At 37.5% G+C, this 12,413-nt stretch overlaps 1 protein-coding gene across 1 annotated transcript; it reads left to right on the forward strand.

Moving 5' to 3' along the window:
- Positions 1–1,217: 1,217 nt before the first annotated feature.
- Positions 1,218–8,755, forward strand: LOC122667143 (eukaryotic translation initiation factor 3 subunit K-like). Its single transcript, XM_043863345.1, has 8 exons — positions 1,218–1,429; positions 5,048–5,104; positions 5,308–5,358; positions 5,460–5,522; positions 6,215–6,265; positions 6,344–6,410; positions 8,173–8,255; positions 8,455–8,755. The coding sequence occupies exons 1-8, from the start codon at positions 1,310–1,312 to the stop codon at positions 8,656–8,658; spliced, it is 696 nt and encodes a 231-aa protein (XP_043719280.1). The 5' UTR covers positions 1,218–1,309; the 3' UTR covers positions 8,659–8,755.
- Positions 8,756–12,413: the final 3,658 nt, after the last annotated feature.

Below are 12,413 nucleotides of genomic sequence, written 5' to 3' on the forward strand. Positions count from 1 at the left end.
AAAGCACAGTGTTGCACCGCTGCCTCTGTTGCAGAGTTCGACAAATCCGACCTTCGCATGGTGCGGAGTGAACGAAGAAATGAGGGATGAGGGAATGAGAGAATGGGAGGAGAGAGAAGGGGAGGGAGTCGAGGTACCGAGGGAGAAGAAACTTTAGCTTCGCCGGAAATAAGAGGGAGGGAAAGAGGGACTATATAGATGATTTTGGGGAAGATGGGTTGTGGTCAATTACATTTTAACCCTTTTTAAAAAAAGTTAGTTAAAGTATTAAGATTTCTTTGATTTTTTAGTAGTGAATGCGATTTCACTCAATTACCCTCATAAATGTATTTTCAATTGTATCCCTAACTGTAGTTTAAGAGGGTAGTTATAGCCTTGTTATGTTTGGATAAATAACAGACCCTTATTACACTAATAATTCCCCAAAAATTTAAGCTTTGAAAATTTCAAGGCTACTAGGTTGGTGCATAGTATGAGGAGATGTATGATTTTGAATTTAATCATATAATTTCCTCAAAATCCTATAATTAATATTACACCATCCTTCCATGTGATATAACTAGGTGTAGACAAATTAATGGAGTCGATCACGTGGTGCATGGACCATCGATAACGAGAGGATTCCATGCACAATTTTAGGTATTGATATTCGATGATCGATACGAATACCTAATTGATACAGATCGGTTGATACAATACGGACATTGATCGAAAAAATGATGTTTTAGCTAGGAGTGTAAATGAATAGCCGAAATTTGTTTCCGTATCTGTATAGCACTATCCGAATCCGTTAGCAAGATAAATGGATGCGGATGCGGATAGGCTATAGCTATTCGAAAAGCCGAAAAGCTATATTTACATGTAAACAGATAAAATATCCGATCCGTATCCATGTCTATATCCGTTTAGTACTATTCGAATCCGTCCGAAAGCTAATCAGATGCGGATACGGATCCGATCCATTTACATCCCTAGTTTTGGCCCAATACAGCCCGTTACATCTAGTACATATGTGTATCGGCAAAGACCTAGACCGGTGCCAATACAATCCTTACCCTCCTCCAAATGTGGGTCGGGTAAGGCAGGTAAAACGGGCAAACGGGTTTAATTGGTGACCCTCCCTTCTATCTGATTTTAGTCGTATAGAGATGAGAGATTAGAGATTAAAGACGTTTGAATATTATTCCGACCCCTGCCCTAAAACTGAAAGTTCCTCACTCATTCTGTAGTTCGTCTATTCTGTTACTGTTTCTGTTTCCCTTCCCGAACGTAGCAGGCTGTGTAACTGGGCGAATCCCAGAAGTACGCCATGGGAAGAGAGCGAGAGGTTCCAAAACAGCCGGTCTCGTACACGGTTGAGCAGCTTATCGCTGTGAACCCATACAATCCTGACATTCTACCTGATCTCGAAAGCTACGAGAACGAGCAGGTGAGAGATCCAGGCCTCTCTCTTTCTCTCCTCGTATATCGTAATTCTTTTCACTTATGTTTTCTGTTTCCTGTTTCTCTTGATTCTTTTACTTTACTAATTTAAAGTATAATTAGTTATGGTGAAAGGTGAGGAATTTTACCGAGAGTCCGGGACAGGAGACTTTTTATGTATTTTTTTTAGTCTGCTTGATGATATTGTTGGGTTTTGAGGATGTGTATCAGTTCAACATTGCTTTGAGTATTGGTGTAGGATGTTAAGCTTCTTACTGAAAGCCACTTTAAAAAACCCCAATACGCCAGAAATTGAAAATAAAAATAAGAAAAGAGCCATGGTGGAGTAGAATGTGGCATTTTTTGGACCTAAATGTTAGTAAACATCACGATTGAAATTGATTTTAGGTTAATAAGAATTTTGGCCTGTAACTTATTTGAACAGAGGAAGAAGGAAAGGGTAGGATTCTTGATTAATTCTTTATCATTATTCTTCTAAAAGTTATATTGGGTATCTTGCCAGTGTATAAGAGAGTTTTGGTAGTCTCCATGACGTCAGGTACAATAATAACAACTCATCCTTATCCCAACTAAATGGGGTTCACCACATGGATCCTTGCCCTCCAATCAGCTTTATTGGAGGTCATACTTAGCTATGCATGTCTTTCCTCACCAGTTCTCCTAGGATCATTTTAGGTCTGCCTCTGGGTCTTTTAGTTCCTTCAATCTAAATCAAATCACTCCTCCGTACTAGAGCATCCAAATGCCTTTGTTGAACATAGCCTTGCCACCTCAAACAACTTTCTTATAGCTTATCATTTATCAGAGCTGCTCCCAAATCAGTCTCCATGCCATCATATACTCCTTTTTATTTCCTGGAACATATTTAGGGTCATATATGTGGAGATAGAGAAGGGGAAAAAAAAACACATTCTATTGCAAACTTAGAACTATGATTGCATGTACACTGGGAACAAGGTTCAAAGTTTCGGTTTCGAGCCAAGTGAGTTTTTCTTGTAGGTTTCGATCCTTAGTTTCAAGGACCACATGGCCAAATTGGTTGCTATAATCGATGACCACGGTCAGTGTTGATCTTTAATTCTCCCCTCAATATCGACTCTTCTTAATTCAATCTTGTTTGTCATGCCTAGTTCATCTTTGTATTTGTCAAGCTTGGTAAAGCACAGTTCTTTGGTGAACACGTCAACAACTTTTCCTTGCAAGACTTTTTCTCGAATGAAGTGATGGTTTACTTCCATATGTTTGGTCCTTGCATGAAAAACAGGCATTTTTGCCAATCGTATGAGAGAAAAGTTATCACAGTATAGGGATATTGAATAATTCACTGGCTGATGTAGATCATTCATTAATTGCATCAACCATGGGCTTTCTTGTATTGCCATTGTTGATTTATATTTTGCCTTTGTGATTGACATAGATACTTTTGATTGTTGTTACACCAAGAGACTGCTACAAATTCAAAACTGAATGTATATCCAATCATTGATTTTCTCTTGCTTGTGTGACCTGAATAATCAGTATCACAATGGCCAAATAGCTTGCAAGCTTCTCCTTTTCCATATAGAAGACCAAAATCCACAATTCCCTTCACATACTACAAATTCCAACAAGTTGCTTCCAGATGAAGCTTCTTTGGCTTCTACATGAAATGACTCACTAGGTCACCTGCATAAGTGATGTCAGGTCGAGTCATTGTCAAGAAAATAAACTACCTATGAGTTGCCCATACATGGTCGAGCCTTCCAAATCATTTCCATCATCAATACTTAGTTTAGTGTTGACCCCTACTTGCGTATAGATAGACTTGGAATCTTTTCAAGTTGTATTTTAGTAAGAGATTTCTTATGTGAATTTTGCTGACAAAGGAACAACCCTTCTTTGACTCGATCAATCTCAAGCCTAAAAAATGCTTGAGGTCTTTTATATGAAATCGTACAGATAAATATTCCCTGATTTGACAATTCATCTTCATTATCTCCTGTGATGATTAGGTCATCTATGTTGACGAGTATGGTTGATATCTTACCATTTTGAACTTTAACGAACAAGCTCAAATATGGAGGTGTAACTGAGTATCCACTTTGAACTAAGCTATTTTTTTGTACCATGCACTAGTGCTTGCTTCAATCCATACAAAACTTTTCGTATTTTTCATACTTATTTTTGTCGGTCTTGACACATGAATCTTTTTGTTTACTCCATGTAGATGTCATGGTCAAGCTCTCTGTGAAGAAAGACATTCTTTACGTCCATCTACTATAATGTCCATGCCTTTCTTGTTGCAAGTGCTATCAAAACCCGTGCAGTTGGGATTTTGGCAACCTGATTGAATGTGTCGTCATAATCTAGCTCATATTGTTGCAAGAAACCTCAAGCAACCAATCGAGCTTTTGATGGCGGCCAATCTAAAAGCCCGAGCTTCGGGGCAGAGAGGCACTTCCAAGGCCATATGCCAAACTGTTGAACACTACCTGATCAATATGGGACTAAACTCTCCTCCCATTCCTGGCAAGGAGCGTACTCATTGCATCAACTCTCCCCAGCTTTGGGCCATGGGCCCCCACATGGCCAATGCACGGACAACCCGCTCTGATCCCCTCTCGGAATCCTCCCTCTCTCCTAACCGGCCCTCCACCAGTTCAGGTTCTAGTTATTTTCTGCAATTCATCTTCTAGTACTTGCTGTTCTAGTTCTGAAATTAAATTCTGTTCTAACTAGAATTCATATGCAAGGCTTTTTTTTTTGCATGAATTCTGACGAGGGAAATCCAACCATTAGATCATCTTCAAATTTTGATCAGTTGTTCTTCAACCTTAAGAAATCCTCCAATCAGAATTTGGTCCAGATCAGACTTGCCAATCTAGAATTATATTGAAATTCCCATTCTGCCCTTATCTCTTAAGTTGAGATTCTGCTTTCTGAATATTGACTTTATTTACTGGTTTTACTAATCTGATATTGCTGAGATTTATAATATATATTCAAGATCAATTAAGCTATCTATCCCTCTTTTCTGAATTCTGTTTTGAGTAGTGAAGTTACTGTTCTACCCTCCTAGCACAACTAGGATTACCTCCTATCTTCTGATCAAGCCATTGGATCTACCAAAGAATTTCAGCAAGTGTTCATCCCTTTATTTGTTGAAATCGATTTGAGTTTGGTGGTTGTCTGACCATCTGATTTGCTTCTATTAATTATTCTCCTAATTTGGATTTTTATTTTCTGAGAAAAGATCCTATTTTGGTACTGTTTTGACAACTCAAATACAGTACTACATTACTAAGGCTTTGCTTGCCAAAAAAAGAACCCCCTGAGAAGTTTTCCAATGATTGAGCATGGTAATTTATGAATCTTTTCAGAAGATTTAATGAATTTTTTTGCCTACTTTTATGCTATTTTCATCTTGGATAGTGTTTTCAGTTATTGTAACCTTTTAGATATGCCCATCAATTTCAGTAGGACACTGCAAATCAACTACTAAAACCCTAGAATTTTCTGATTTATGACAAGGAAGTATTATCTGTTGATGCATATACAGGTCAGTAATATGTATATTTTTTCCCATTCATGACGTTGGAGGTATATTTGTTTTGTTCCAAAATAGGTTTCTTCACAAACATACAGTCTGGATGCAAATCTGTGCCTACTTCGACTCTATCAGGTTGGCTCTCTCACTATCCAAAGCGTGCACACACACACAACCTGCTACCCCTAACACAAGCACAAACAATGAAACACAGAAAGACGCACACTCATAGATGCCTTAATTTCTTCATGAAATTCCTGGTTTAAGATTCCCTATTTGTTAAATGGATGAAGTATTGTGTGCTATTTACATCCATTGAAATCATGTTCATTCTGCAGTTTGAACCAGAGCGAATGAGTACCCAGATTGTCGCACGCATTTTGGTCAAGGTCTTGTTAACATGCTTAAATATTTAAGAAGTTTGTCTAACTTTCTATATCCAAGTTTCTCTTAAATGCCTGATTTTTATTTTCTTTTCCTTTTTGAGCAGGCTCTTATGGCAATGCCAGCTCCAGATTTCAGCCTTTGTCTCTTTTTAATCCCAGAGCGAGTGGTATTATTTTCTTATTCTCTTCATTTAGTTTGGTTGTTAATTATTGATGTCCCAATGTGTTGGGAATGAGTTGTGTTCTTGAAAGTTTAAACTAACATGTCATCAGAGTTGTATAAAGCTTATTGTATTTTTTTCCTGAGGTTAGTGAGGTCAGGTTTGCTCAGTTTTCATTAAAAAAAAATCTGGAGAGAGGGGTGATGGGGAAAAAGAAATTGGCTAGTGGCAGTCACTAACAACATAAATATGCAATACAAAGCTTGATTTGATATTCCTACCCCAGGTTAAATTATATGTGAAAAAAATTGACCTAGTTGATAGACCAACTTGATATTGGTTGAATTTAGTTGGCTCCAAATGTGGCCAAAATTGTCAACACTGCTCGACTAGTGCCTACGTCAGCTTGCATCTGGTTGCAATTGACTCGTTGATGTTCTATCTATACTAATCAAGATTGAATTGGAACTTTAATGCTTCCCCTATTTTTTAATGGTTCCTTTTCATTTCAATTATATCTTTTTTCTTTGGAGCGAGGGGTGGTGGTTTGGTTAGAATTTAGAGATATTGAAATTCCAGAAGACCAAGTTCTGTCTCATTGCAAATGACATTTTTTTTACACCCTCTTTTATTCTTTTCTAAGTTCTTGTGATAAGTAGGCTGTGACACTGCTTTTATTTGGCTGTCTTGATTATCAGCAAATGGAAGAACAGTTCAAAACATTGATTGTCCTCTCACACTATTTGGAGGTATGTCTTTGTTGTTTGTCGTTTAATACACGTAAACACATGCTTGTAATGGCCTTAGAGTGTATGCATCCTTTACAGACAGCAAGATTCTGCCAATTCTGTGATGAGGCAGCAAAGAATCGCCATATACTTGAAGTAGTGCTAGGTAACAATTCAGTCTTGTGTAGTTCTATAGCACTTAACCCCATTTTCTTTCATTTAATGCCTGTTGGTTTCCAAAAGTCCCTTTTTATGGTCCCGGAGAGGAAGATGCAGTTTGGGTTGACGTATAGTGCAACTTGTTTGACATTTTAGGTCATATGGGATTTCCCTGTTCTTTCCCTTGAATGAGATATAATTCGTTCTGCCCAAGAAAGATTGTTGAATCATCATAATTTGGAGCATGAAGTAGAATTATTTAGTAGGGCAGTTTTTCTTTTGTTTTTTTTTTTTGGGGGGGGGGGGGGGAGTGTTATTATGGTTGGCTTGGTTGGACTAATAAAATGAAGCTTCTAGTTTCTGTTCAGAAAATACACAATTGGTAGTATTCTGTATATGCACTATTAGCATAAGTGATTTCTATTTATAGATCTCAAACTGCCAATTAATCTTTACCCAGAAAAAAAAAAACTACCAATTAATCGAGTAAGATAATAAGATGACTGCATCAAATATTTGGCAGAAGGCGTGCAGTAATTGAAAAAAAAGAAAAAAAAAAAAAGGAAACAATAGTAAAAAAGAAGTGGTCCTACTTCATACCTCCCTGCAGATTTGGTCCTAAAATTATAGCTGCTAGTAAATGCAAGTTATAGATTATGTTATCCTGGCAGATAACAGTTGAAATAGATTGAAAATCATTGCCTTTATGGTCACTCGAAGGAGAAAGAATAAGATAAAGGGAATAGGGGCTTTATGAGTTCTTAAAGTGTTGTTTAGTTCATTTGGTTAATCAACGAGTAAGGCTTATTTTTCGTTGTTCATATAAATCAGTTGATATGCTAGGTATATATTTATTGCGCTGTTTTAAACTGCTTGGACAAGCAATTTGTGAGTCATCTTTCTGTCATACGTCTCCTTTCCTTTTCCTCCATGTTTTCAGAGCTATAAATGAATGATGTTTCTTAGGTGACCCCATTTAGTTGGGATAAGGCTGAGTTAAGTTGAGATAAATATGTTTCTTCTTAAAAACTATAGGACAGATGTGTATGTATTACTAGAGGAAACAGAAGAAAACATGAGCCAGTGAGCCACCTAGCATGAATGGAGTCCTTTTTAAACTTGGATTTAGAGGGTTCACATATATTTTTTCTTCTCCTTTTGGGAGTGGGGTTCCAGCTGAAACACACGGTTGGGAAGTGTTGCAACTGAAGCAGCTTTTTGGCCATATAGCAGTTTCTGACGGGGCCCAAGTTTGTCGAAATACTGTCCATGTCACCATCTAACCATGAGTCTGTCTTCATTTCAACCTGATATCTCCACATAAAGAGTAGGGCTTCCAAATAATTATTTTGTTTGGTAATGGGAGCAGTACAGGAACCATTCAAAAAACATATACGTGGTGGCCATATGGTTGATGTAGCATCCTAAATTGAAATGTGGCTTGTCCAGCTTATTCCACATCTATCCAACACTCAGAATGAGCAAATAGGTAGACCATGTGGAAGAACAATTCACTTCAGTTGGACGGCATTCGTAATGTGGTTCAATTGGCTATATTTCTGCTTTTTTTTGTTATTTCTCTGCCTTTTTTTGGTGGGGGGGAGGTGAATTTTTTTTCTGGGGAATTAGTTTTGAAGTCTTCAGAGACTTATTTCACTACTCCCCTTTTATTGATGTCCTGCTAATACAGTCTTCTTGTTGTCTCACCCATTTCTGTTGCTTACAAGATAATAAATTGCAATTTTGTTTTCTTTGGTGAATAAATCTAGGTTTTGAGCAAGCAATACAAGCTTACGCAATTCATGTCCTTTCCCTGACTTTCCAAAAGGTTCCCAGAGCTGTACTTGCGGAGGTAACCTATGATTTCTTTCCCTTTTTTCCACTGTTTTTGCCCTTCCATTTGATTTATCTGGTTTCCTTATATATGGTTGACACCCAATCCCTAAGTTTTTCAAGGGTTGAGATGTTCCTGTCTCATTCTAGTCTTGTTGTAAAACTTGTTGGATTTGTTTATTTAGAATGTTTCCCCCCAATTTTGGATGAATTTACAGGCTATTAACATTGAAGGCCTTTCACTGGACAAGTACCTGGAACATCAGGTTTCCAACTGTGGGTGGGCTCTTGAGAAGGGCCATGGTCGGAGCCAGCTTATTGTCCTTCCTCGCAATAAGTTTAACCAGCCGGAGCTAAAGCAAAACACTGCAGATAGAATTCCTTTAGAGCACATTACCCGAATCTTCCCCATTCTTGGCTGATACTAGAAGAGGGATCTACTTATAACATGGTAATTATGCAATTTCTTTTATTGGTGATGAATTAGTTTTTTCTTTATGAAATAGAATAGCGGGAGTACTAATTCTTCTTCACAATTTTCCAATTCTGCTCCAATTGGTGATGAATTAGTTTTTGCATTATAGGTGCTTCATTTTTTCCTTACAGTTCCTGAAATGTGTTTAGAATTAGACCATATCCCCTCCCCTAATTTTCCCCCTCTTTGGAGGAAAAAAAGTCAATATTGGTACAAAAGTTGTTTAGTGTACTGGAAGAGATCTGCATGGGTGTTGAGTAGTGTTAATTTTGTCCTTTTCTCAAACAATACTGACTATTAGCCCTTGATAATGTCTAGCCAACCCCATTTAGTTGGGATAAGGCTGAGTTTGTTGTTGTTGTAGCGCTCGATAATGTCTCTGCACTGTAGTAGCAGTTTACTGCAGCAAAAAGCAGATCTAATTCTGTCAGGTAATACTTCTGCTGATGGTACCAACTGGTTCGGCTGGAAAAGTCTCTAGCTTGTCGTAGCTCAGACCTGGGAATGGATCCCACCTTCACCTGGAGTTGGACTGCCCTCTCTTTTGTGTGATATGAACTCCCCTCACTTCTTTAAAAAACTGTCCTTGAACTCTAGGGGATGTTTATCCTCTCATGTTCCCTGCCCAGTACAGTTATCCGGTTCCTCTCATAGGGGGGGGGGGGGGGCGGAAATGACGACCTAATCCCCCCCACCCTAACACACTGCCCAGGTGGGGTCCGCCCCCCTCCCCATCCCCTTCTTATTAGAGGCACCAGACAACAGTACCGGGCAGAGAACCTAAGAGGATAAAAATTGGAACTGTAATTCTGCCAAGGTTTTTGTAAAGAACACAAATTGTTTGACACTGGTTTTGCATTGTCAAAATGCATCATACAGGCCATTTTATGTAGCAAAATGCTGGAAGTTTCACCAAATCTAATAACCACACCCTTCCCGATTACAGTGGGTTTTACAATTTTCACTTTTATCTTGATTATCACACTTGTCAAAGTCTGTCCGATGGGTGGTTTGTAGGTTGGGTAGCCTTACAAGTTTGTAGTTTTGTATGGAGGATCAGTGAACTTTGTAAAAGTGTCCCGATCTCAACTTCATTGGTGAAAGTTTTCGTGGTTGGCAACTCTCTAGTAGAACTGGTGGATGGGAGCATCTGTTCTCTGCCACAGGGAAGAGTGATGTGGTAATTATGAGAATTGGATATCTAAGAAATTGTTTTAATTGGTCACATGTCAAATTTCAACCTCATTGTTAATCATTTTTGTTCCATTTAATGGTACACTCTCTGTATACGTAGACCCATACATCCTCTCTATGGTGTAGGGTTTTTTTCATGTTTTATTTTGTCATTTGGCCAACTCCACTGGATTAAACTTGTAGATGTAGGTACAAGATGTGCATCTTCCCTTTATAGTGGCTTTTGCCATTTTCACACAAGTCTGTACACATCGCCTGATCATACCTTGGGAATTGGTTTCTTGAAGCACCGACACTACATAAGCTGCTAACGGAGAGAGCTCCAAGAGCTTCCCTTCATTTCTTGCTGGGCCGACAGTTTTCTACTGTGGCTTGAAGATGTATAAGCAAACCAATAAACCGCAAAAGATGGATTGTTTTTAGAATTTTTCCTATCAAAAGTGGAATTTGTGCTTGTGGAAATTATTGAGTAATCGAAGATGAAAATAAAGACCCGACCATCTGTGAACAATGTGGAGTCGAGTTTGTCGATTCTAGGCTAAGAATATATCAAATGGGATGTGTCAAATTGGCATGTTTAGTAACTCATTTATGGTATTTGAAACGTCTTCTTAAGCCAGTCACTGGCAAGCAGTGGACCTCGGGGTCCTGTCCAAAAAATGTAAGCTTCATATTAACCACAAAATTGCCCTTTTTTTTTTTTTTTATAAATAAAAACATTTTATCGAGCAGATTATAAAAGTATTACATTGAATTATTGACAGAATGACAGGATATGTTTTTGATAACCCAATGCAACACACGCATGCCATTCAAGTTCAGCCCTCCAAAATTTAAAATTAGGTGGCACAATTTATTTTTAGAAGCCAAAATTGAAGTAGAGGAAGAACCAATATTCAAGAATTGCCTATCTAAGGCTAACTATGTAACACCCTTTGGTCCAAGCTATATTCAAACTATTCTAAGAGAAACCAGTTTGGATTTTGGAGTACTTGTAGTTTTTGTTTTTAAATTTTTAGAGAGTACTTACAGAAATTAATCCTAATCCAACTATATTTCCACAAATGTTGGGCAAAGAAATAGAGGATGAATGAGTTCAAATTTTTTTTCATCGGGTACAGGAAAATATATTAATTTTAACTCTCCCAAGTCCCAACCATTTTCTCTGTTGCAGTACGAGAGTTTATCCCATGACCTCGTAAGACCCTTGCTATCTACTGGCAGCAAGGTGCCACTCACTATACCAGCAATTATTTAGTAAGAATGTTAAATATAAACAAAAACCCTTTGCTCTAACTGAACCTAATCCTTTAAATTGAAACCATCAAACTATTTAATAAATTATTCGATTCTGGTTTGGAAAAATACAATCGTTTATGAAATGGTTTGGTTTGAATTTAAACAGTTTAACCATCGGGTTTGAATCACTTACAAAACATTAAACCAATTTTATTAGAACTATTAAGTATTAACCGTTTATCTGCTTCCCTGGATACTCTCCAAAATTTATTGTTTAAACAATCAAATATATTACCAATGGGAAAATTTGTTTGAGGTGAAAGGAGGTACAAGGGATTCTTTAACTTTGGTATTATACGAATGCATTTAGTTTTTCTATTGTGTAGAGGTCTTTGTGGACTGTGAGAGATTTCGTATAGCTTATGAATGTACAAGTTTTTTTTTTTTTTGGATTTCTATCTATGAAATTACAAGTACCCTTTCAGAAAAAAGGAAGTTTGCATGTAGATCTAAAGATAAACTTTCAACCCAACTTAAAAAAATTACAGAAATGCAAAATATACAATCAGTAAAGGGGTAGAACTGAGAAATCATTTAAGAACCATTAACAATCCGTTTTAAGGACCATTTATGAACCTATTACCTAAAACGTATAACAAAATTCAGATCGAAACCATTTAATAAAAGATTTCGATATCACAAATTGAAACCATTTGATAAACGGTTCGATTTCGGTTTCTACCAACTACACTTGCACTGAACCGAACTGTTTAATCTGAAACTGAACCAAACCCTTATTCTTGGGGCTTAAATTATTTCAATCCTGGAAGTGCAAATTGAACATGATCTCAGTGTGGTTTGAGTGTGACTAGTGGGATCAATCACTAGAGCCTTGTAAGAAAGAAATTACCTAACGTTTTCATAGCAGAGTTCTTGAGCCTGGGCAAAATTAAATTTTCATAAAAACTTTACAGATTTTTCAGCTGAATTGGGGCATTCACTGTTTGGACATTTGCATCTGGAATTTTGGACATTGGATGGGTCAAATAGTGGGCCACAGCTTTTGTCGAAATAACACCTTCTCTTGCACCTACAAAAAATCCAAGAATCCCTACTAAAATCTTGAAGAATAAATTAATCCTTACAAAATGATGGAAAATATCATCTTTATCAGAGTTTCTTTCCAACCTATCAAGGATGTTAAACTAATCTCAACAAACTCTATCTCTCCAGCTCAACCTCATGCGTCTAGCACTCCCGCTCAAAAGT

This window comes from Telopea speciosissima, chromosome 7, assembly GCF_018873765.1.
Source record: "Telopea speciosissima isolate NSW1024214 ecotype Mountain lineage chromosome 7, Tspe_v1, whole genome shotgun sequence".
NCBI lineage: Eukaryota > Viridiplantae > Streptophyta > Magnoliopsida > Proteales > Proteaceae > Telopea > Telopea speciosissima.